Here is a 26,494-nt window from a genome sequence, read left to right on the forward strand (position 1 = left end):
TTGATGTTTCTAACTCTCTGTCCCTCTCCCTTCCTCTCTGTAAAAAATCAATAAAATATTTAAAAAAGAAAGAAAATTCAGTGATTCTCAGTTTGGTAGTTCCATAAAACAAAAGCATACTAATTTCATTATAAAGAAACTTACATGTAATGATAATTTATGAACTGGAAGACTTACGTTCAATGTTCTGGAATATAACACTTTGAGTATTAATCAGTTCTCATTTTTAATCAGGAAATGTGCTTTACAGAAACAGTTGAATTAAAAAGGAGGCCGTCATGACACCATGTGTGACACGATGCAAAAGTCATATAAATCCCTTTGTTCCTCTTCAGATACCACATGTCTCAATCCCCCTACTTACCCCAAACACCTCCCCAACATTCAGACACTATAAATGCCACACCCACAGAGTCTCCCAACCCTGAATTGAATGAGTGAGGCAAGAAAAGGTAAATTATGCTTTGGCAAGCAGGAAATTGGACGATTTTTTGAGCTCTTCTGAGGTAGTGAAGTCTCTCCTTCTAATATTCTAATGTTAGAAAAAGTTGAATGAGTTGAATTAAGAGACAAGTGGAATATTGGTCACTGTACTTAAATGCTATTCTGAAATGGGAAGTTTATATGGGTGATCACCACACTCTAAAACTTACTCAGCAGGATCCAGGTTGTTATGTGGTGAACTTAAGATATTAAGGTTGCTGTGTGAGTAGGGAAAGGCATATTCCCTTGAGAGCATTGTATAAGTCATTAAAACTTGGACTTAATTGCTACACATTTCTAAAAAATTGTCTGGCATACAGTAGGAGATCAATAAATATCTGATGGCTGTTTAAGAACTCTGATTTATCTCAGTGAAATTACAGGCAGAAACAAACAGGCCCAGCTGGTGTGGCTCAGTGGTTGAGAGTTGACCTATGAACCAGGAGGTCATGATTCCATTCCTGGTCAGGGCACATGCCCGGGTTGCAGGCTCGATCCCCAGTAGGGGGCATGCAGGAGGCAGCCAATCAATGATTCTCTCTCATCACTGATGTTTCTCTCCCTTTCCCTTCCTCTCTGAAATCAACAAAAAAAAACTTTGTTTTTTTAAAGAAACAAACAAAAGTACTCAACCAACTGCAGGCTAGTTGTCACCAAAGGCTAAGTCACTTTCCCTTGTGCATGGAATTTTTGATCCCTTTCAAACAATGAGACAGTTAAGCTCATATGGTACTGGATTTGGGATAGTATACAACTCCATATTAACTCCATTTATCAGGTGCCTTATTTCCATCATGATTTTATCATGATGAGATTGTGGGATTTTTAATCCATAAATAACTTTTCTGAAGACAAATTGATCCACTCTCTCTGTTGTTCTTCAAGCTTTTCTGCCAAGCATTTAATCAAGACAGGGTCCACCTTAGAATCAAATTTATTAGCAAACCAATGTCCATCTTTGATAAGCCACCTCAATTCTGCTGCTCCATAGATACACACACTTCGGCGGTGAGAGCCAGTACAACTGGGATAGAAAAGGCCTTCGTGATAATTCCATTTGACAAGGCGGGTCTTACTCTGTAGGTCAGACACATCCTCGGCTGACCGAGAAATCTCCCCAGGGATTCCTGGCACCCGAATTAAGGTAGCCCAAAAATGCTCATCAGGCGAGTAGGTGTCTTCAGACCAGGCAAAGAAGTCTTTAACGAGGGAGTTGTTGAAAACATATTTAACAAATGCTCGACTTAAAACAAAGTAAGCACTGCCAACAAATATCTCAATGTTATGAGGGGGTGCCTCTTTGGAGATGTTTGTCCTTACTGGTAGCTTCACATATTCATAAGGCAGCTGTCTGAGCTCATGGTGATAAGTGAATCTTTCCGTTTTACTGTTAGGGGGTTTCACTGTCTCTAACATATTTGCTCCATTGAGTTTCTTCAACTCTGACACTAATTCAAAGTTTGACTTCAAAGGAAAGTCTTGCCCACACAGGTTGATAACATATTTCCATTGAACTGAAGACTTGAGAAGGTCTGACAAGCAATTTAAATCAGCTTGGAGTCTGGAAATGTGGGCATAATGCACAGTCTCTAATTTGGAAGCAATGAAAATATTGGAGAAGCACTTAGCTAAATTGTTCATGGCGACTTTGAAGGTGTCGGGTGACTTACGGTCATAATGGATGCAGTAAATATTGTGCTGGTTGTATATAGCATGGATTAGCCTTTCAACCATAATTGCATCTTTGTGAACCACCAAAGAATAGGCTATTGGGAAGCTTCTCTCTTCCCCTGAAACGAGCTTTTGATGGTACCTTCTTAGGATCTGGTAAACGTCACAATTGCTGGTCATTGCCACAACGTCATCATCATCCAAGTCGATGATGTCTCTTCTTCTAATTTCCAGAGTCTTGCCAATTTCCAAAGGCTCCTGTTCATAGACACCCGAACAGTTAACTTTATACCGGACTTCGTTGTTAACATGGGTGTATCTGTTCCTTACAAAAGGGGAGGTGCTGAGGAAGTGCTCCACCAAGTAAATGCCTCTCTGAGGGAAGAGGAGTCTTCCTACATTTAGAAGCTTCAACAAGGAGAACAGCCACAGGGTTAAAAACAGGATAAAGACTTTCTGCTGTAGGGGGTATTTAATACAACATCTGAATATCTTCATTCTGTAAGAGGCAAAAGGAATAATTCAGTGGAAACATTCAGATAAAATTACTTCAACAGACACAGACAATAGGGTGGTGAAGGCCTGGGGTGGAGGGCGGGGGGCGGGCTGGAAGAGGTGAAGAGGGGTACGGGGGAAGGGGACATATGTAATACTTTCAACAATAAAGATTAAAACAAGATTCTTGCCTTGAGAGAATCCAGAAATAAGGAAATGGAACTATGTAGAACGGTGGTATTTTGTGGTATTCTGTACTAACTATATCTAATTTTGAGAGATGTTGCTTACCAAGTAGAATGGAAAATAATGTCAACTAGCCGAGACCGGTTTGGCTCAGTGGATAGAGCGTCGGCCTGCGGACTGAAGGGTCCTAGGTTCGATTCCGGTCAAGGGCATGTACCTGGGTTGCGGACACATCCCCAGTAGGAGATGTGCAGGAGGCGGCTGATCGATGTTTCTCTCTCATCGATGTTTCTAGCTCTCTATCTCTCTCCCTTCCTCTCTGTAAAAAATCAATAAAATATATTAAAAAAAAAAAAGAAAATAATGTCAACTATTCAAATATAGCCCAGCCAGGTGTGGCTCAGCAGTTGAGCATTGACCCAGGGACCAGGAGGTCACCAGTTTGATTCCCAGTCAGGGCATATGCCCGGGTTGTGGGCTCAATCCCCAGTGTGGGGTGTGCAGGAGGCAGCCAATCAATGATTTTCTCTTGTCACTGATGTTTCTATCTCTCTCTCCCCATCCCTTCCTCTCTGAAATCAATAAAAATATGTTTTTTAAAATATATATATAGGTACTACGTCATTTTATATTGTCTGCATTTCTGCTTAGCATATTTGGGGAAGGAGTACTCTGGGCAGAGGTCTAGAGAAATGGATGTCATTAAGAAATCTTTGGAGCGGCAAATGGCCCACCTGAGGCTAAAAGGAATATCTTTCTTGATTTTACCTTCAGATCCTGATTAGATGGACGTCTGAAGTCAGATGGGAGAGACCCTGTGAATCCCACTGCTATAGACTGAATGCGTCTCCTCCAAAATTCATAGGTTGAAACCTAATCCATAACTGTGATGGTATTTGGGGGTGGGGCTTTTGGGTCATGAAGGTGATTGGGTCATGAGGGTGGAGCCCTCATGAATGGGATTAGTGCCCTCATGAGGAGAGACCCCAGTTAAGACATAGCAAGAAGTCAGCATGTGCACCTGGGAGAGGGCCTTCCCAGAACCCATCATGCTGATCTTGGCCTTCCAGCTTCCAAAACTGTGAGAAAGAAATTTCTATTGTTTACCAGCCACCCTATCCATGGTATTTGTTATAGAAACCTGCATGGACTAAGACGACCTTAAAAAATAAGAGCAGTGGGCAGCCACCCGAAGGAGCTATAGTAGGTATTAGGACTGTAAAATGTTGTACAAATTATACAAATTTGGTAATCCTGCACATTTCTTTATTTTTTTATTTTGTTAGCCTCCATTTCCTCACAGGGTTTAGCAATTTAGCCCTCCCTTATGGTGAAAAGAACATGACTCTCATTGAGTGTGGGGGATAAAAACTACTTGGGGGGGGCAGTTAGGCAATAACTGTTTTAAATGTACCCACCCAGAAGAGCTCACGTGTGCAAGGAAGGTGTGCGCACAAGCAGGTTCCCTGCAGTGTTCCTTGTTCAGGCTAAAGACCGAAAAGCACTACAACATCCCTCAACAGGGACTGATTCATTATATGCACACTCTGGGAAAAAGACAAATCTGCACGTGCCCCTGTGGAACAATTTCCAGCATGTAGTATGAAAAAGAAATAAGCAAAAGTCAGAACTGTGTGTAGTGTGCTCACATGTGTATCAAAAAAAGACCATACACACAGGTGTCTACACACAAAGAGCACATGTTGACAAAACTTTCCTTTCTCTGTCACAACTATTCGGCTCTGCCGTTGGAGTGAAAATGCAGCCTCCAGACAATGTGAGAGCGGGCCTGGCTGTGTTCCAATAAAACTTTATTTACAAAAACAGAGAGCTGGCTGACTCTGGCCCATGGGCCAGTATTTCCAGGAAGATGTATAGATACAACACTGCTGGGAACAGGAGTTGCTTTGTAGGGCAGGGTAGGCTAGGGTAGGAGGGGGATTTACTTATCACTGAGTAGCCTTTCGTACTACTTGAACTTAAAAGATGATTATATCACTTTACTAGGTCAAAGCAGCCTAATGAAGGGGAGGGCACAGATATGCTATTTGGGAAGCAGCAGGATCCAGGGAGTACTACCCAAGGTTTGAGGAGCCCAATGTAATTTCCTAATGCATCTCAATAAATCTTAAATGAGAATGTAAACTTCTACCGATTTCCTTAGAATTAGCAAGAAATTTTTTAACCTGGTTTATTTTTGAAGATTGTATAGCTGGACTGAAAAAAGTTTTGCTGAGAATAACGTTTACTCATTTACATCCGCTTGACTCACTCTCCCTTAAAGAACACCTATGGACAGGGAGCTGCCCTGCAGAATCTGTGTCCTCTCCGGCCACATCTCAGTGTCTCCCTGTGGGTTTCCCCGGGGTCCTGTTTCAACTCACTGCTCTTCTCACCCATACTCTTCCTGGGTCTCTGGATTTCAACTTGCACATACACAATGTCAACACCTTATCTCTAACCCCCACCTCTTGCCCAAGCCTCCAAAGTGAACAGCCAATTGTTTGAGAGACATGTCCATTAAGATGTCTAAGGCACTCAACCTCAAGGAGTCCAGAATTGAACCTGACATTTCATCTCTTCTGTGTTTTCTGTCTCAATTTATAGTGAGACCATCCACTCAGTGAGCCAAGCTTGAAACTCAAGAGCCATCTGACTCTTCCAGTTTCCCATACCCACATTAACAAATGACCTCATTAACACGCCTCAAACTCAGTCTTTCTTCTCCATCCTGTTACCACGTCCGGACAACACCTTTGCTGACTCAGAACCCAAGTCGAAGGAACCCCAATCAGACGCATGGCTCAGAGTCCCTTGCCTTCTGCTCCTCCACAGTGAACTGAGTAGGGTTCCATCCACTCAGTCTCAAGGCCACAGCTCCTGCCAGTTGTTGGAAAGTGTGGGAAAGCTGACTCCCAGTGAACAAGGCGACACAACCTACAATCCCAGAAGCCCGAGCACACGTTCAGAATTGGGTGTTGTGTCTATGGCCAGACCACCCTGAATGCACTCGATCTCGTCAGAATTGGGTGTTGTGATAAACTTAGATTAATCAATCCCAAATCAATGAATCTGTCTCATCATTGTCCTAATTCATGGTAATTAGGCATAAATAGAAAGCAACTTACACAAATGGCTAGAATTAGAAGGAATCTTACCCAAATGAATTTTTTGCTTTTTCTTTTCTTACTTTATTGGTCCATGAAATCTCGAATTAGCATTAGTTAATAGTTCCCACTGATACCACAGTGATTAAAATGAAAAGCCCTCACATTTCTAAAGAGGTTTACAAAAGCTTCCAGAGCTGTCATGTCATTTATGACATATCATTTAATTACCAGCTTCACACTTACGTAAAAAGGCAAAGGCTGGCTCCCGGTCCCACCACCCTTTCCCAGGGCCCCCTCTGCACCACCTTCCCCTGCGTCTTCCTGAGAACGAATGCCTGGAGCACACACTTCTGACTCCAACCTGCTGCCTGGGGAGGCTGAGTGGGGCGAGGAGACCTGGCTGCCTGCCCAGAGAGGGAAGGTCACAGGGCACCCGGGAGGGAGAGGCGGCAGGCATGCCCTGGGTCCCATGTCTGAGCTTCAGCAGTGAGGGACCAGAGTCCATTTTAAAGGAAGAAGGAGCGGGAGTTGGACAGCCCAGGCACCTGGCTTTTGATCCTTCCAACCAGGTGTCTTTAAGGGGAACACCTTGTCTGTCTGTGGGCCAGGCTTTGACATCAGGGGAAAGAATCAGCCCTAAAATAATACCACCCTGTCCCCAAAGCAAAACCCCTTTACAGAAATTCCTTGACTGAAAGCATTCCTTTCCCCAAGTTAGAAGATGTGATGGTACAAGATGAGCTTCTGTCAAATGCTGAAAGGGGCCGCTGGCCTCTTCCCCGTGGTGAGAAGTCAGCAGCTTATCTCGGGCTCTCAAGCCTGCAGGAAGTTCCAGACCAAAGTGCCCAATCAAGGCTCCACTTTTGGACACCAGGGCCCCTCCCAGCTGGGTCTGCGATTTGCTTAAGGAACACTCAGCAGCAGCAGAGTCAGGGGCCAGAAGCTGGAGGTAAGCTGGGAGTAGGCTCCAGCCCATGTGGCACCGCCTCCCTTCCCTGCCAACTGCAGCCCAGGCCTGCGAAAACCCCAAGGTGCCAGGTCTGGAGGGAAGAAAGGGAGCGCCTAGGCCTGCCCCAGGTCTGACTTGAGTTGGTTGGTCGCAGGCTGGCAGCTATGCTGGCCCCTGGTTCCTAGGAGACCAGGGCAGCAAAGCCACCTTCTGCAAACACTGAAAAGCTCGTGAGCAGGAAGCAGGCAGGTGTTTTGCTGCCCAGAAGCCGTCTTATAATTACACTAGAGGCCTGGTGCACAAATTTCATGCACTTGGGCGGGGGAGGTTCCTCAGCCCAGCCTGCGCCTTCTCACAGTCCAGGATCCCTCAGGGGATGTCCTGCATTGAGCATCTGTCCCCTGGTGGTCAGTGCACATCATGGTGACCGGTCGTTCTGGTCATTCTGCTGTACCAGTCACTTAGGCTTTTATTACATAGATTACAAGTAATCTCCCACCCATGGGAGAAGGGTATTTCCCCTCCCACCCGCCCAGGCAGAGAAGGAAGCCTGACCCAGCATGGAGCCTATCCCCACATGGGTTCAGTTCCTGGTGATGACAGCAGAACTGAGAAGGAAATGATAGTGAGGTCTGATCACCAGAGCACAGCTGAAATAAAGGCTATTGGATGATTCAATAAAACCCAACAGGATGTTGAATGAAGCTTTTTCCCCAAATCATCATTTCCCCCAGCCCTTCCAGGTGCTGTTTACAGCCTTAAGGGAAATAGCAGGCACAAAGGTACACCCAGCTAAGTAGTTATAATTGCACTCAGGGCTAAATGGCACAGCCATTAGCAGCTCCTCAATGCACTCTCCTTAAGTCAGTGATTTCAAAATCCAGACACATCACAGAAGTGCATGCTTCCTTTCCCAGGGAAGGAAAGGGGTGGTAAGTCATGAATGGGAGGAGGAGACTGGAAGAAAGGTACTGAATAAGGTTTAGCCTGGGCACCAATAATGAGGGACCCACAGGCCATATTTGCAGATTAGGTGGCCTCAGCCCCCTCCAGGCCCCTCCCTTTCCTGCTGCCTCCGTGCACACCTGCAATTCCTTCCAGAAACTCCTACAGGTTGGAGGGGGGCCCATGGGAGAGAGGAAAGAAAGTGCCTGTGTGGGCTGCAGGATGCCACAGACCTGGGCTTGGTCCCTGGAGAAACACTTAGTAGCTGCAAGACTGATCAAACCAACCGCAGAAGCCCGGTTTTCTGACCTCAGAGTGGGGATTAGCACCCCTCCCCCAGCTGCTGTGAGGGTTCAGGAGACCCTGTGACAGGGGTCACCCCACAAGCACAGGTGATCAGGCCTCTCTTATTTTCCCATGCCCAGCTTGCCAGACTCTGAATCTGGGAGGCTGTGCTGACTTTGCGGGTTTTTTTAACGAAAAGAATTCACTAGGTAATTTTATGTAGACAACGTTATGTATATGACGATATCTGACTTTTACTTTTCTGATCAAAGTGAGAGGTGGGAATGTTTTAGGGAAGGAGAAAGCTGAGGAGAGCTAAGAGCTTGCTTGGGGGCGGGGTGGGAGAAGAGGAATCCACATGGGATCCTGAAACCACTGGGTTCAGCTCAGGAGAGGCCCCTGCACCGCTCAGGAATGGCCCATTGAGCACCGGGACCCGGGACAAGTCCCTCGACCTCTGCGTCTTCATTGGTGTAGGAATGGTGTAATAACAGCAGTAACACCTGAGGAGTTTGGGGCTGAATGAGGGGATGCATGCGCAGTGCTGCAGCACGGTCTAGAACAGATCGTGACCGCCTGGTAAATGCCAGCCGTGGTTCCGTCCCCTCCTCCCCATCACCTCCACCCTCAAGCCCAGACACTACTGTTTCTCAGTGGTAAGCACTTTTTTTTTTTTTTTTTTAGATTTTTCCCCTAGACTTTTGGCATCTTTTCTTATTTTTCAACCTACTTTCTATTCCCCCTAAAAGTCTCAACATAAATTCAATATTTTGGAATGAATAATGCCAGAATGCCTCCATGTAATGCTTTTTATTAATTTAATAATATCGCTATTATTAATGTAAACTCATTCAGTAGAGTTGTTACTCAGGACACTGTTCTAAGTGCTCTGCATGTAAGAATTCAACCCTCTCAACAGATCATTGAGGTAGGCACCACCTTTATGCTTCCTACAAGACAGTAAACTGAGGCACAAGGAGATTAAGAAGCTGCCCAAGGCTACAGGGCTAGAACGTACTTTAGCTGGAACTTGAACCCAGAGAGTCTTGTTCCAGAGATGCACTCTTAACCCTTTAGCTAATACTGTCTCTTGGCATCTAAAGAAAAACTCTGTTTTCCACAACAGTTTTGGTCCCTGACTAAACTCTTTCATTACTATGTCTCATCTAACCGTCCTAAAGCTGGAACAGAAATGAATAGCAAACCATGTTTACCATGTTTGAAGTCCTGAGCCTTCCACCCATTTAGGGCTTGTTTATTTACATGGTGCAGGAGGCTGGGCCAATCCCTGTGGGAAGGGAGAGATGAGTCCATCTCCCAGCCCAGGAAGCCACTGAAGGAAAAGAAAGCTAGCTTGTCCTAAGAAATTCCTGTCTCATGTCCTGTCTGTTTACTTACTGACTCACCTGTTTTTGCAGGGGCAGTGACACCATTTGGGCTCTGAGAATCACTAATTATTTCAGAAAACTTCTGGATGAACTCCCTCTGTGTGGAGACTGTATTCCCTTTGTGGGCCACCTTCAACTTCTTAAACTTTGTATCATTATGTCAGTGTGAAAATAAGATTGGAAGAGTTTATTGACTTAGAAGTGTTAAGATTTTGTTTCTTGCTGAAGTCATACAAAGAAGAATCATCACTTAAGAACACTAACATAAAGATGAGCTCACTAAACAAACAAACAAACAAAAACCAAACAAACAGCCGTAACCGTTTGGTTCAGTGGATAGAGCGTCGGCCTGCGGACTGAAAGGTCCCAGGTTCGATTCCGGTCAAGGGCATGTACCTTGGTTGCAGGCACATCCCCAGTGGGGGGTGTGCAGGAGGCAGCTGGTCGATGTTTCTCTCTCATCGATGTTTCTGACTCTCTATCCCTCTCCCTTCCTCTCTGTAAAAAATCAATAAAATATATTAAAAAAAAACAAAAACCAACCAAACAAAGAAAAACCCCTCATCCAGTTGAATGAGCTAAGGTCCTTCTACTGAACGTAGCTCCTTGATTTCAACAAAGCCACTGGTTCTCTTTGATGACATGCACATCACCGAACTCACAGAAAGTTTTGGAGCAGGACCACTAGTGCCAGGATGACCCAGCCAAGATGAATTTCCTCCCCCCTTCCCCGCCCCCCACCTCCAGCAGCACCCAGAGAGTCTGCAAAGGAGCAGGAAGGCAGGTCTCTTGCCCAGGTGACCTTACGTTCTCATTGTTAGAGGAAAGATTGCAACAGCAAATAATTATCCGACTGTGAGCACGAAACTATAAGGAGGCAAAACATAAGATCATACAAACTGAGAACGAACAGCCCTAAATAATAAGAGAGGGTAGTTTCAGAAAGCAAAAGGAAAAGGCTTTCCACTCTCTGTTTATGAAAGTCAACATTTTCATTAAATAAATAAAAGTCAGGAAAGTCTCAGAGGAAAATACAACTCCTTAGTAATCCACCTCCCCTGCGTAAGGACACTCTATGGGTGGTGTGTCCTTCCAGACTGTTTTCAATACACCTTGTTGGGTGGTTTTTTTGTGTTTTTGGGGGGGGGGGTGGGATGGGGATCTTGCTTTTTAATAAGAAGTCTCGCTATATAGCACCGTCTTATGTTTCTTTCATTTCACGGTATACTGTGAACGAGTCCTAACCTAAACTGGGACTTTAAATTGTTAGAAAGTGATTTCGAACAGAGGTCAACATACTTCTCTATAGGAAAAAAAACATTTAAAGAACAGCATTTACTTTCTGAGCCTTCTCCACCAAGGCTTAATTGATTAATCCACACTTTCCGATAAGCCTGGGAGCAAAATTTTAAAACTGACAAGGACTTTAATGGTGATCGAGTCCAAATTCCTCCTCTAAATGAGGAAACAGGTCAAGCCATCACCTAACACCATTCCATTCTTAGGATGCTGGGAACATGTTTTCCCCATTACATACATGGTTGTACATCCACCTGAGCCCCTCAAGGGATTGGACAGAGCAGCGACCTCTAGGCCCCATATTCAGGCCCCTCAGGGTAGCGTTCTGTCCAGCCGGGCTCCACAGCCCCCTCCACTTAGAGCAGTGATGGCGAACCTTTTGAGCTTGGCGTGTCAGCATTTTGAAAAATCTTAACTCTGGTGCCATGTCACATATAGAAATTTTTTAATATTTGCAACCATAGTAAAACAAAGACATATTTTTGATATTTATTTTATATATTTAAATGCCATTTAACAAAGAAAAAATCAACCAAAAAATGTGTTCGCATGTCACCTCTGACACGCGTGTCATAGGTTTGCCATCACTGACTTAGAGGGTTCTGGCCAAAGTCAACACAAGTCTCCATGCTGCCCGAGTCACTGGGCACACGCCTGTCCCCTCCTATTGGTCTATACTGATCACTAGAACTATCTACATTTTCTTGTTTATTCCACTCAATACACCTATGAGGTAGGTACTATCATTATCTTCATTTTTCAGATCAGGAAATTGAGTCACAGAGGATATATGTGGAGGAGCCAGTATTCTCAACTATGGCCCAATTTTAGAGCCTACACTTTAAAAAATACATTTTTTTTTTATTGATTTCAGAAAGGGAGAGAGAGAGATAGAAACATGAATGATGAGTGAGAATCATTGATTGGCTGCCTCCTGCACGCTCCCTACTGGGGATTGAGCCCCTAACCCAGGCATGTGCCCTGACCAGGAATTGAACGGTGACCTCCTGGTTCGTAGGTCAATGCTCAACCACTGAGCCACACCAGCCAGGCACAGAGCCTATACTTTTAACCACAATGCGAGGCTGCCTCTCCAAGCTCTGGACAGTAGCAAAACCCATCCAGAAAGTATTGTGAATCCACTCACCCCTTTCCACTCCATCAGAACCTCTCTAATCCAAGGCAGCATCTGCCTACATATGAAATAACCTCACTAGCCTCCTTTGCTTCCCTCTAATCCATTCTCTGTACAGTAGCCAAGAAGATCTTTTAAACACATAAGTCAGATCACTCCCTCTCCCTAGTCTCACTCCCTACACTTACAACCCTCCACTGGGGTTTCATTGCACTTAGAATAAAATCAGAAATTGTTCCCACGGCCTCAAGGCCCAGGTTCCTGTCCCTGCCCTCCTCTCCGGCTTCATCTCATTCTGCTCATTACACTCTAAGCAACACCAGCCTCTACAATTTCCTAGGACACAGCTTCTTCCCTGCCTCAGGACCTTGTGCCGCTGTCCCCATGTTCAGACCGCTTTCCCTCGGGCCCTGGCCTGACGGCCCCTCCTATCCCTCAATGTAAGAGGAATGTCCTTTCCTGGGGTCCTCTCTGATCACCCTTCTCGAATCGCTCAAGTCCTTGTTTTCTTCTAAGCACTTATCACAGTGGCAGTTACTTTGTTAACCTGTTTACTTCTGTCTCCTGGGACAGGCCTTTGTCTGTTTTCTCAACATGCAGGTTTTATTTTAGGTTAATATAATAAAGAAGTGAAAAGACTGTTTAGTTAAAAACTAAACATCCTGCTCTGGCCGGTGGCTCAGTGGTTAGAGTGTTGGCCTACACACTGAAAGGTCACAGGTTCGATTCCAGGTCAAGGGCACATACCTGGGTTGCAGGTTCAGTCCCCCCAGCCCAATCCAGCATGTGGGCGAGGCAACCAATCGATGTGTCTCTCTCACATTGATGTTTCTCTCTCTCTCCTCCTCCTCCCTCCCTCTCTCCCACTCTCTATAAAAATCAATGGAAAAATATCTTCCAGGGAGGATTAACAAACCAAAACCAACAACAACAAAAATCTAAGCAAACTTAGCCAACTGTATAGAACAGTAAAAGCAGATGCTTCAGATTGTCACACAAATTATAATGTTACAATCATCAGAACAGTGTGGTGCTGTGCTAGAATAGAGAGATCAATGAGATGAAATTCGGAAACAGATCTGGGAGGTAACGCTTTTATCTATGGCTGTGGAAGAGACGGCCAGTTACCTTGCAAGCCCATCCTTCCTTTCTTCTGTAATAAGAGAACCCCTATATTGTTGTAGCAGAAATGTGCCCCTCTAAAAGCTTTTCCCCAAAAGGAGATATATGTACTACAATTTGTAATACTTTAAACAATAAAATAAACTTAAAAAAAAAAAAGACTAAATAAAGTCCTAAATTCCTTCTGGGGGAAAAAAAAAAGTCCAGTATAGAGGACCAGTCAGTGAAATATAATGCCAGTATTTGGGAAAGTTCTTTAAAAAACCTAATCTGGGGGCAAGTGTGCCATGTTGTTATCTATTCCCCTTCATCCATTTTTCTGCAAAAACTCCAACGTGACAGCTAGCATTGTAGCTGCCATCTCAGGACCACGAATCACCAGGTCAAGCGAATATCAGAGACCTCAGCCCCCAAACCTCAAACCACTGAGCCAGCAGCAGCAAAGGCCCACTCTGCATTCTTGTCATATGAGAAAAACAGCACCCGTCTATGTTTAAGATGACCATACGAAAAGAGTAATGCTTCACACACACACACAAGCTTAAATTTAAACCAGGCTAACGTGTCAGCTTATACAACAGTCCAATCCCATATATAGCCAAGTGCAAAATTATGTGTCTCGGATGATGCTGAACGTGTCTCACCCATCTGTACGTGGAGGCAGATGGAGGCTCTGGGTAAACACTGGGAGGAAAGCAGACTCCAAGATTTACCAAACTAACTCTAATGTTGGCCTGAACGGTGCAGCCTGCTCACCAAACCTCAGGTAAGCACGACTCAGCTTATGGCAGCCCTCCTTCGGTCTGGTTCTGGCCATAGGCAGGGGGCAGACCACATGGTTTCTGAAAGTCACCTTACAGGGGAGCAGCCTTCTGCAGAGCTTGTTGTAACAAGCTTGTTACAAAGAAAAGATATCCTTGTGGTGTAGGGTGAACCACATTGAGTAGTTGTGAGTCACTCTCGTTCCTCCCCTGCCTGCCTGACCCCATTCCTCTCCTCCCTGCCACACACTTGACCCGTCCCCCCCGCCCCCCATCTGACCCTCCTGCTCTACCTGTGTGTACAACATAATGGGTTTGGAATGTAAAGTCGACAGTTCTGAATTTCAGTCCTGACTGCCCTAACCAGCCGTCACTAATCCTGTTACCGCCCCCTGCTTCCTCATCTGAGAGAGGGCCCAGGGGCTGACTCACATGGACACTGTGGGGACAGAGCTCACACGTGGGCACATTCCCCGGCAGGAGGGCAGACTGGCACACGGGCTGCATGAGGGTAAGGGGTGGAAAGCATTTAAACAACAGCTGGAGGAGGAGCACCAAGTGTCACAGAGCGGGGGCTGTTCCAACGGGGACTGGACTCCATCCTCAACATCCACCCCCGCGTCTGCACGCAGAGATGGCCTCCCAGAGGCAGCCGCGGGAGGTGGGGGTGGGTCTGCCCCCCGCAGGATGGTGCAGACCCCCATCAAAGCCTTCAGCATTCTCACCGTCAAGGGGGATCAGCTGGCTGCCCACTGTGCTATTCTTACGACTTTTCTGTAGGTTTACAATTTTTCAAAATAAAACAGCTTTCTTTTTGTTTGCTTGTTATTTTGTGTGTGGGGATAACGGGGACTAAATGCCTTTGAACGTCCCGCCTTGTATGAGGATTCAGACGTCCATTCTGCATTCTGAGCAGCACCGACTTACACATCTTTACAAGCCTGGTGTCACTGCTGGCCTCTCTGCAATATAAACTTCCTGAGTATTACCTGCTTAACGTCTTTGTTATAAAATAACTTTTGTTGTTCCATATTTATGAATTAGTTGATCATATATGCATGTTTCTACTATTTTATTGTCATAAAATATATAACATCAAGTTTACAATTTTAACCAGTTTTATGTGTACAGTTCTGTGGCATTAAGTGCATTCACTGCTTTGCAGCCATTACCACCATCCATCCACAGAACTTCTTCTTCTTGCCCAACTGAGGCTCAGTACCCATTCCACTCAAACTTCCATTTCTCTCCTCCTCCCAGCCCCTGGCAACCACCACTCTACTTTCTCTTTCTATGAGCTTGACTACCCTGGGAACCTCATAGAGGAGGAATCAGACAATATTTGCCTTTTTGTGACTGGCTCATTTTACTTAACACAATGTCTTCAAGTTTCATTCATATTCTTCCTTTTAAGGCTGGGTAATATTCCATTGTATGTATAGACCACATTTTGTTTATCCATTTGTCTGTCCATGGGCACGTGCATTGATTGCTCCCATCTTTTGGCTCTTACGAATAATGCTGCTATGAACATGGATGTTCAAACATCTGTCATGCCCCTGCTTTTGCTTCATTTGGATACATATCTTATATACATGCCTTTATGCTCACATAGCCTACTTCTATCCCCCTTCAATTGGTTGCCCATCCAGCAAACATCTACTGTGGCCCCACCATGTGCTAGGCAGGCACTATGCTAGATGCTGGGGAGATACAACTAGAAACCGCGCTGCCCAAGAGAATACAGAAAGGAACAGTGAGGTCCTGGGCGACTTGAACACAATCTCGAGAAACCCCAGTCATTTTGTGACATTTAAATTTCATTGCAGCGGTAGTTCCCCAGAGAAGGCCACTAGCTAGCAGTTGGAAATGCTTCTTTTATTCAGGGATTTTCCTGCCACAATGTTGACTTTATGTTCCTCCTGTCTTAGGATCCCTCCCCTGGCCCCCATCCCTTTCTTCAGCTCCAGAATCTCCATATGATTCTTTTCAAAAATATTTTTTCATTGATTTTAGAGAGAAGAAAGTAGAGGGAGAGACAGAGAGAAACATTGATCAGCTGTCTCCTGCTCATCCCCTACTGGAGATCAAGCCCGCAACCTGGGCATGTGCCCCGACCCGGAATTGAACTGGTGACCTTTTGGTGCATGGGATGATGCTCAGCCTACTGAGCAACACTGGCCAGGGCTCCATATCATTCTACTAGTATGTTCTCATGATCTAGTCTTCACACTTTAATTTGTGTCTACCTGTGTGTCATCCCACCTCTCTCTCCTGACCCATCAGACGCCACATCCATCTGCCTTTGCCTGCCTCAGAGTAGGGCAGGGTGGGTGCCAGAAAGGCCAAAGGGAGAACCTGGTGGAAGATGATGACTGGCAGAGAGAGCCTCTCCTTGTCGCATCAAGGTGGAATGTGGGGGAGTGGGAGAGGGGTGGAAAAAGGATGCAACAGTTTAAATATTCCAAATACCGTGGGGCCTTGACTTACGAGTTAAAATCATTCCGAGACCGACCTCGTTAAGGAGCTCGTTAACTCAAATTACTCTGTCAACTCAATGCAAAAAATCAGCCGAGAGACAGCTGGTATCTCAAAAAACTCGTTAGTCGAGACACTCGTAAGTCAAGGCCCCACTGTATGCTGCAGAGATGCAGAGGGGTAGAAGGAAGAGAAAAGAAACCTGTGCAAGCAAGAACCTGTGCTGAGACTGTTCTTCCTGGTCTGGGCACCAGTGCCCACCTCTGTTGCAATCTGAACGAGCGGCTTTGTCACAGGCTGTCCAGATCTGGCAGATGACCGTGAGAAACGCCAGGGTTCACAGAGCCTCTGGAAACAACCTATCCAAAAGCAGACAGGCCGCCTGTCCAGGCTGAGCATAGGAAGCCCTCCTCCAAAAGGACTACCTGGTCTATTTCTCCCTTAACTAGATCAGAACACAACAAAGGGGACAGACAGAGGAGGGATGAAAGCAAAGAGCTAGAAGTGAGTGTTCATGGATGTTTACTTGAGGTGACAAAGTGCTCCACTGGCACCAGACATGTTTTCTGTTTGCCGCAGCAAGGGGGAGCCCATCGGAAGGGGTTGGGTAGCATCTTGGAAGAAGAGAGTCGTCTTGGATTTTTTGGGAGATTTTTGCTGTTTGGTTTAAGGCTCCTCTTTCCATGCAGGGGGAGGGAGGGAGGAGAGGGCTCCAGCAGGATTAGATGAGGGTCATGAATAACAGTGTAGAATTCCAGGCACTGCTTCATGCTCTAGCAACCATGGCTAAAAGCATTCTTGCCATAAAGTTGTTTTGCTTTTGCCTTTTAAAGCATTTTTTTGTGCAATTACATCATCTGGTTGTACTCCTTTAAGAATCATGTATGACAGATTGCCGACAGATATATGAAAAGATGCTCACCCTCACTCGCTATAAAGTAAATGCAAACCAGAAACACCTATCAGAAAGGATATATGCACCCAGATGTTCATAGCAGCACAATTCACCATAGCTAAGATCTGGAAACAGCCTAAGTGCCCATCAGTAGATGAATGGGTTAGAAAACTGTGGTACATCTACACGATGGAATACTATGCTGCTGTTAAAAAGAAGGAACTCCTACCATTTGCAACAGCATGGATGGAACTGGAGAGCATTATGCTAAGTGAAACAAGCCAGTCAATGAAGGAAAAATACATGATCTCACTCTTTCATGGATAATTAAGACCATTACAAACTTTTGAACAATAATAAATACAGTGGCAGAGCTGCCTCAAACTGATTGTCGGACTGCAGTGGGAAGGCCAGGGAGGGTTGGGAGACAGGAGGGAGAGGAGTAAGAGATCAACCGAAGGACTTGTATGCACCCATATAACCATAACTAATGGACATAAGACACTGGGGGGTAAGGGAGGGCAGGGGCTTGTCAAGGGCGGGGGGGAAAAAAGGACACTTATGTAATACCCTTTGTAATACTTTGAGCGGAAAAAAAAAAAAAAAAAGTAAATGCAAGCCAAAACCACAATGAGATACCACCTCACACCAGTTAGAATGGATATTATCAACAAAACAGGAAGCAACAAGTGTTGGAGAGGATGTGGAGAAAATGGAACCGTCACACCTGCTGGTGGGAATGTAAATTGGAGCAACCTCCATGGAAAACAGTATGGCGGTTCCTCAAAAAATTAAGAGCTACTGTATGACCCAGCAATAGGTGACACAGAAGTAATTTTCAACTTATTTACAGTCAGATGAAGCCGAATTCAGAAATTTCAAAATAATAGGAAGTAAAGATTGTGCCTCATTTGTCCTCTCTGCTTCACTGCACACTCCCTTCTCCCAAGCTCTAGAACTCAAGTCCACATTTAGCCAAGAGATTCAGTTATCTACCCCCAAAATTTGAAAACACTTATTCATAAAGATATATGTGCCCTATGTTCATTGCAGCACTGTTTACAATATGTAGGACATGGAAACAACCCAAGTGTCCTTCAGTGGATGACTGGAAAAAGGGGACGTGGTTCATACATACAATGGAATACTACTCAGCCATAAAAATGATGAAAATTTCCATTTGCGACAGACAACATGGCTGTATCTTGAGAGTATCATGCTAAGTGAAGTAAGTCAGATGGAAAAAAGACGAGAACCATATGATTTCACTCATATGGGGTATACAAAACAGAAGTCAACAAACAAATGAACAAACTCATTGACACAGATAACAGTATGGTGGTTACCAGAGGGGCAGGGGGTGGAGGGAGAAGGAAGAAGGAAAAAGTGAAGAGGGTCAAATATATGGTGATGGAAGGAGACTAGACTCTGGGTGGTGAGCATACAATGCAACATACATATGTCTTTATTAACTCATCTCGCCCCAATACATTTAATTTTAAAAATCCTAAAAATAAAAAAGAATCATGTGTGAGCAAAATTGTACATTATAAAATAACTGAATCTCTTGGCTAAATGTGGACTTGAGTTCTAGAGCTTGGGAGAAGGGAGTGTGCAGTGAAGCAGAGAGGACAAATGAGGCACAATCTTTACTTCCTATTATTTTGAAATTTCTGAATTCAGCTTCATCTGACTGTAAATAAGTTGAAAATTACTTCTGTGTCACCTACAAAAAAAATCTCAGTGGGTGGTATAAACATAGGAGGGAGAAGAAAGCCTTCATCACAGTCAAACAGCTCCTGAGGAAGTGCTCGGATGAGGCCCGCCCACCTGGGCTGGGGTGAGAACAGCTCTCCCTGGAGAGACTGCGAGAGAGCACTTGAGAACAGCAGTAATTTCAATGCAAACCACCATGGGACTGATGACCACTACTCTGACGTTAGGGCCACAAGGACGGCCAAAGATGCCAAGTTTTCAAGCCTCATTAACTGTGGGGAAGGCCTCTAACAAAAATACTCATATTGTTAACTCCTCAGGCCAGGGCATCAGCGGCCAAACTGGCAGAGGACATGAAGGTTTCTACGAAAAAGGACAGAAATCGGACCCAAACAGATCTGGACAGACTTGGATCTAGTAAGAGGAAACCTAACAGAGATAAAGACTAACACCGAGGTCCAAGAAATTAACTGCACCCGTCCCAGATGGAGAAATGCGGTGCGACAGGAGCATCTACGGAGAACAGCTGTGTTTTGGCTGACGCCATCATTTGGAAGAGTCTCTGTTAAGCGTAAGACTGCCAGACGAGTTTTCCTTTTAAAGGCAGCAAAACCAAATCTAAAACCAAATCAATGTGGTTCTCCCAGAGTGAGGATCACAGAGCTGCAGAACCCTAAAGGGATCTTAGAAAGAATCTTCCACCAGTTTAGAACCTTGGGACAGAGGAAGGGATGGGTTTGTGTCTGGACACAATCTTCTACAAGTCAAGCAGCATAGTGAGAAGCTAGTGACCACAAGAGGGAAATGAAAGGTTAAGACCAAAGGGGTAAAAATTCAAGAGGAATGAAAGCTGGCTCCAAATATTTTTTAAAATATATTTTTTATTGATTTCAGAGAGGAAGGGAGAGGGAGAGAGAGATGGAAACATCAATGATGAGAATCATTGATTGGCTGCCTCCTACATACCCCCTACTGGGGATCAAGCCCGCAACCAGACCTGTGGCCTGCCCGGGAATGGAACCGTGACCTCCTGGGTTCATAGGTTGATACTTAACCACTGAGACACATCGCTGGGCTTGGCTCTAAATATTAAAATGCAGGTTGCTGGGCCCAGAGGTTCCAATTCAGCAGTCTATGCTCAGAATTTGTATTTTCCAGGTGCAAATTAATAAGTTCCCAGATGATGCTGATACAGCTGGTCCAGGGACCATACTTTGAGAACCACTGCTCTAACTAACTATATATATATATATATATATATATATATATATATGACAGAAATATATATATATATATGACAGAAATGGGACCCAAACATATATATATATATATATATATATATATATATATTTTTTTTTTTTTTTTTTTTTTTTTACTGAGACACAATGGCCTATTTCTTAGTAAGCCCTATTTAGGGAAACTTTATTGGTTTTAAAACTCCACACATTGGAATTTAAAATTATGCTTAAAAGTTCCATCTTTACTTTCTGACCCTTAGCGTTTCTTATTAGTTCAGCTTCATAAAGCAGACTTCTGTTGCTGCTTCATTTTCTGGCATTTTATATAACAGGCCATTTCTTTCTGGTCTTCTTCCACTTTTCCTTATTTTTCTAGTATGCTCAGCAGAACAAGCTTCAAAACACATTAAGATGTGACCTGCTTTTATCAAATGGTATCTGGCTGTCCCACATCTTCTAGAATAGTAAATATTGATCCACTCCTTTCCCCAAAGCCCACACCAAGCTCACCATTCCCAGGGGCCCATTAGGGTTTGAAGCAGCTGCATTTAATTCCTCATTAATTTTGTTTGATCTTATGTGCTTGAAGCTTCAGCCTTTAAATCTCACAAGGAAAATTACCAGCAGATGGAAATGCATATAAAGTGACATGTAAAGCAATGCAAATTAATACAAAACATGTATCTCTACATTGCTTAGGAAAAGTCTGATATCTGCTTTGCTCCTCTGCACTCTGGTGAGCGTCACGGGACCCTTTTATTACAATTAACTTAATTTTGTCTTATTTATTTTGTTTGTTACAGCTAATGTTAAAGAGCATCCGGCACCTGATACTTGTTGACATGCTAAGTGAAAGATGCCCCTGCCTGTGAGTTAGGCAAATGGGATCCTGGCCTTAATTTGCTACTGTTTGGCTCTGAAGGGCTTGGACAGGTTCTCAAAATTCTCTAGGTCTCAGATTCTACATCTGGAAATGATGGAAACGACATCATCATAATACATCCACCAGCACTAAGGCTTACTGAGCGCTCACTATGTACCAGGCACAATGCACACACACACACACACACACACACATTGTACATGCACCACACACACACACACATTGGGCATTCATGATGCACATGTGCCTACCTTGTGCATACATCATATGCACATTCATACATTGTACAGACATTGCACATACATAATGCACACATGCAATCCTCACAACAGCCTGCAAGAAGTCACGATAGAGCATGTACCCCTTAGGTGTGGTGCCATTTCAGAGGCCAGGAGACCAGGCAGAAAGGTCAGGGAGCTTGTGCAAGGTCATGAGCTAGAGAGTGGTGGGGTCACTCCGGGACCACTCTCAGCCACTCTGCAGCTCTGTTGTGTGATTTCCATCGATGTTTCTCCTAATCATTAAATTTGCATATCTACGAAGTAAAACTTCAAACTTCATAGACATAAGTGCTTCAAAATTTGTCTTAGTAATAAGTTGAAATTTGTTATGAGTTTGATATCAAAATGCCAGCATGACCAGGCTGTTTTTACCAAACGCTCCCAGAGTGGAAGGGGCTGCAGACATCCTGTATGTTCACCCCTTCTTCCCACTCGTTCATTCCATTCACAGATCAATGTGTGTGGCTCTCTCATCTTAAAAAAGCCAGCACTTGCCCAGCTAGTGTGTCTCAGTGGTTCTGCATTGACCTATGAACAAGGAGGTCACGAGTTCAATTCCTGATCAGGGCACATGCCCAGATTGTGGGCTCAATCACCATTAAGGGGTGTGCAAGACGCAGCCAATAAATGATTCTCTCTCATTGATGTTTCTCTCTCTCCCTCTCCCTTCCTCTCTGAAATCAATAAATATATATCTTTTAAAAGCCAGGTCTCTGTCCCACCTCTCATTCAAAGGGCAATTTCTAGGGAGGTAAGTGTAGCCCCCCAACCCCCACCACACACACACACACACACACACACATCCCATGATGCTCACTCCCACTGCAGATGAGGTGGAGATGCAGCACCGCCTGGTTTTCCTCCACCTCTTCCAACGAAGGCAGGGGCTTTTTTCCAGGTCCACACCCCTCCCCCACCCACCGCAGGCTTAAAACAACAGGTGACCCCCAGCTCTTTGGAGGGTAATCTGCAGCCTGCTCTATCCAGACATTGAAGTATTTCTACTCTCGAAGCCTAGAAAGCAGCTCAGTCTTAACAAAACCAAACTTGTTTTTCCTCCCCAAATCCGCCCCTCCTCCACTGTTCCCTCTTGTGTACATGGCAGCACCATATACCCAAGTGCTCAAGCTTAAACTCAGCGGCGTCACCTTGCACTCTCACACCCTACACAAAACTAGTCACCAGGTCACTCCCAAGTCTGCCTTCAATCCACCCACTGTGTCATCCCTGCTGCCATGACCTTAGCCTAGGCCACCAGGCCTCTCACAGCCTGGAACCAGCCCTGTCTACTTGAAGGGCTGTCGAGTCCAATTTCCACACAGCCACTGCAGCTTTAAATTTAACTCTCACCAGATACTTTCAGATGTGAAACAGTCAAAGATCTAGCACCATCTAGCCCTGGTACCTGCTGACCTCAGCTGGTGCCATTCTCCCCCAGGTCACACTAGCCAGGTTCAGTCCCTGCTCTCCCCTCCTCAGTCTCAGGGCACACCCTTCCCTGGGCAAGCACACTCCCCCTTTAATCCTCTTCCTCCTTCCACTTGGTTTATGCAGCTCCTACTCATCCTTCAGGTTCTAACTTCAATCTCCCCAAGAAGGCCTCTTGCCTTCACCCCAGCACACCTGTGCTTCCCCAGCACCCAGGACTGCCAAGCACACAGTACGTGCTCAATACATTTGGGTTGATGAAATGACTTTTCAACCTTGCAGTACATAATCCTGTCTTCCTGCTTTCTTCCTGCTTTTGAAGCTGACATAGTTTTACTTCCAGTCCCTGGCGCTAATAAGCCCCAGGTCCCCAACACCAGCGGCCCCACTGGCTGGTGATTCTCAAGGGAGTGGGAGCAGAAGCTGGGCACTGTCTGTGTAGTCTTATGTCTCTACCTGCCCCTGCCTCCATGACCCAAGTTCATGCCCAGTTAGTTCCATAACGATTTACTGCCCTATCCTGAGGGTACTTAACCTGGTGCCTTCAGGTGTGAATTCGGACTCATTGCCCAATTACACCATTCACCCCCACAAACCACCTCTCTACAGACTGTGTGGCATTTAGCAAATAGCTGTAAACTTTACCTCTCAAAGGAATGGGTTCAAATAATAACCAGGTGGGAACACTTCTCCCCCACTCCCAAAGGAACTCTTCAGTCTTTCCCAGAAACATTCAGTGCCACACAACCCGATTCTGTGATTCTTCAACTAAGTGTTTCTCTGCAAATGCAAGTTAAACAATGATTTAACAGCATATTAACCGGTCATTTCTCACAGCAAAATGGATCCTTAGAAAGTGTGATATAGAAACTGCTCTCTCAACGATTCGCTTACCTTTAAGGACTTTACTTCCTCATGAAACTACCAACAAGATCGGTGCAAAGGACGGCCTCTAGAACGTCTTTGATAGGTGGCTTCATAGAAAGGGCGTGTGTGTGCATGTAAGATAAGGTCAAACGGGTGGCTTTCATGTCTCCCAAACAACGTGGACACTTATATTATCTATCCCCAACTCCCTTGAGATTCTAGTTTGCTGCTTTTTCATTTTGAGGACGCGAAAAGACAAGTGCCTCAAGGCTAACGCCAGCTCTCCACCCGCCCAGCCGGGCTACAATACACAAGTTTCCTGGGCTACAACCCCGCGAAAAAACCTCCCGCAAGCGGGACAGCGCAGTTCTGCGATGAACAAAACACCACCACCCGCGAGGACCGTTAGCCTAAGTGAAGACCGTAAGCCGACTCGAATGCACACCTCTTGGCTCGGGTCCCCGGAGCTCCCAGCCCGCCGGGAGGGCGCCGCCACTTCGCCGGGGGATGGAGGACGCCCGGCCCGCTCTGCCGCGCCGCGCCGCGCCGCGCCTACCAGAGAAGCGCAGAAGATTGTCCCAGCCCAGGGCGCCGCGGGAGGTCAGTCCCGCAGCCTCCGGTGCCCGAACTAGGAGGAGACATCCCCACCCCCAACCCACACACCTTGTCCTATTGGGGAAGCCGGGGAAGCAGCCCGTTCCCGCGGGCGCCGCCTCCCTCTCCCACCCATTCGCCTCCCGCCGCCTGGGGGCAGCGTGGCCGGGCCCCGCAGGTCCAGGTCCGAGGAGAGGCTGGCAGGCGGGTCCGCACACACGGGCGGGGGGGGGGCGTCCTTGGGCTCCCCTCACCTGGGCGGGTCTAGGTGGCCCTCCGGCAAGAGGACCAAGACGGCGGGCCCCGGCCCCGGGAAGGGCGCATCCCGGCAGCCTTGTCCGCACCCTGGGAGGGGCGGGGAGGTAGGGAAACCCTGGGACCCGCGCCGCTACTCGGCCATCCCGCTCCGCATGCCCGGAGGCCGGGGTGTGGACCCGCGGACCCCATCTTCCAGGACGCCCTCGCCCTACACGCGCCGGCCGCCCGCACCCTCCGCCCTCGTCCCCAGGGAACTTCCAGCGTCCGGCCTCCGCCCGGGGCCCTGACGTTGCTGCGCCCGGCGGAGCCGCCCCGGCCCCGGACTAGGTCTCTGCCGTCCGGTGCCCGCACGGGCCTGGGACACCCGCAGGCTCAATCAGGATCCGGGCGACTTTCCCGGCCGATCCCCGCCCCCATCCCTCGAGAGGGACGGGCGCCCAGGTTTCCCCCGGAGGCAAAGTGAAAGTCCCGAGGAAGAGAGGGTCCGGACGTCCCGGCCTCCCAGCGGCTGGGACAGGGGCCCCGCACCCGCCGCCGCGGGGCAGCCCCACACCTCGCCGGCCGGCGAGACCTAGTCGACTTACGAAAGAGAGCGGGCAGCCCCGAAGCGGGGTCCCCTCGGCTGCAGAGGTCGTCCCGGAGGGGGCCTCGGCTGCGCTCCGGCTCCCGGCCCCTCTGCTGCCGCCGCTGGCTCCCGCCTCCTCCGCCACCTCGGCGGCGCGCCCTGCCAAGGACTTGCTCTCCCTCCGCCAGGGGTGGGAGAGTGCCGAGCGGCCCCCGTGACGTGGAGGGGAAAGGAGGGGCGCCGCCGCTGCGCTCCCGCAGAGGGAGCTCCCGGCCCGCGCTCCGGGGTCCCGGCCCCGCGCTCCGGGCAAAGTTCCCAGGCGCGCGCGGCGCGCTCCGCTCGGGTCGAGCCGCCGCTGCCCCGAGCGTCCTCCAGGTTCGGCTCCCTCCCCGCGTTAAACAGACCAGAAACCCGCGGCCTGAAGAGCTAAGCGACTTGCCCCAAGTTGCTCGGAGCGGTCATAACGCAAACTCACATCTGCGTCTTCTTGCTTCCCCGCCGCCGAAGGCTGGGCTCCTCGAGGCTCGGCTTTGCGGGACTCGCCCGCTTACATTGGTAAGATAACTGTCCCACGCAGCCCGGAGAAGTGTCACCGAGGAGCAGCGTGGGAAGGGGGAGCTTTATGCCCAATAAATAGACTACAAAGTTGTTTTTTCAATCAGTGCCTACCTGCCAAATAGACACCGCGGCTTCCTCTTGACCCGCAAGCGGGGTGAGGGTGGCGGGCCGCGCGGGCGCGGTATCCGGTACCAATCCTGCTCACCCCAAAACTTGGATTCATGTTAAATGAATCCAAGCACACGCCTACTTAGCCAATTGGGCAATACCCACCACTGGGCCCGTGTGGCGGGTTCCTGTGCATAGGCTGACTTTATTAAGCGGGCGCTCTGCTCTGCGCTGTGCTCGGAATTCATTCCTGCACTCGCAGGCGCCCCCGCGGAGCTCCCCCACTTCGCGGGCCAGAGCTCCTAGGGTCTGTGGTCTGCCTGGTGGGGCAGGGAGCGCACCCGGAGAGCCATTCCCAACTGGTTTCTTTACTCCTTCCTCCGAGGTCTAAGGTGACTGAGGGCCTGCTGTGTGCCTGGCTGGGTGGTGGGGAGCTGGAAAGGACCTGGTAAATCGGCTAGGAGTCCCGAAAGGGATCCCATCGTCTTTACTCCCAGGATCTAGAGTCTGTCCACAGTAATAGAGACCCTGCCCTTTAAAAAGTTCCCTGTTCTCAGGGGGAGCAAGTAATATCCATTTTACAGGCTTGTTTTCAAGCAAATGGCTAGTTTTGCACTCATCTTTTTTCCCAGTGGGAACTCCCCTCTCTGGACAAGTCATTAAAAGTCACCAATTCACCCCTCTGGTCTCCCTCATTTGCACATCAGGGTGATGATGGCTACGGTGATGGCTATGGTGATGGTGATGGTGATGACAAAAACCACAAGGCTTCTATTATCCATCAAAGGTGCTAATT

At 47.0% G+C, this 26,494-nt stretch overlaps 1 protein-coding gene and 1 long non-coding RNA gene across 4 annotated transcripts in view; one reads left to right on the top strand and one right to left on the bottom strand.

The window, feature by feature from the left end:
- GCNT4 (glucosaminyl (N-acetyl) transferase 4) overlaps positions 1-26,494 on the bottom strand; it is a 27,272-nt gene continuing 778 nt past the window's right edge. Inside the window, exons 1-2 of one of the 3 annotated variants that reach the window (XM_070412196.1) lie at positions 25,052-25,210; positions 1-2,653 (exon numbers count right to left, since the gene is read on the bottom strand). In XM_070412196.1, the coding sequence (XP_070268297.1) occupies positions 1,309-2,652 (1,344 nt within the window). In that variant the 5' untranslated portion in view covers position 2,653; positions 25,052-25,210 and the 3' untranslated portion in view covers positions 1-1,308. Of the gene's footprint in view, positions 2,654-24,060; positions 24,104-25,051; positions 25,211-26,494 lie in introns of those variants that run through there. The other 2 variants (XM_070412197.1, XM_070412198.1) reach the window with 2 other exon arrangements.
- The window catches only part of LOC139008679 (uncharacterized), a 19,830-nt gene continuing 18,693 nt past the window's right edge, over positions 25,358-26,494 (top strand). Inside the window, exon 1 of the long non-coding RNA XR_011471181.1 lies at positions 25,358-25,587. This is a non-coding gene — a long non-coding RNA (uncharacterized lncRNA). The remainder of the gene's footprint in view (positions 25,588-26,494) is intronic.

This window comes from Myotis yumanensis, unplaced genomic scaffold (assembly GCF_028538775.1).
Source record: "Myotis yumanensis isolate MYYU_CA2020_CCGP unplaced genomic scaffold, mMyoYum1.0.hap1 SCAF_4, whole genome shotgun sequence".
In the NCBI taxonomy this organism is placed as follows: domain Eukaryota; kingdom Metazoa; phylum Chordata; class Mammalia; order Chiroptera; family Vespertilionidae; genus Myotis; species Myotis yumanensis.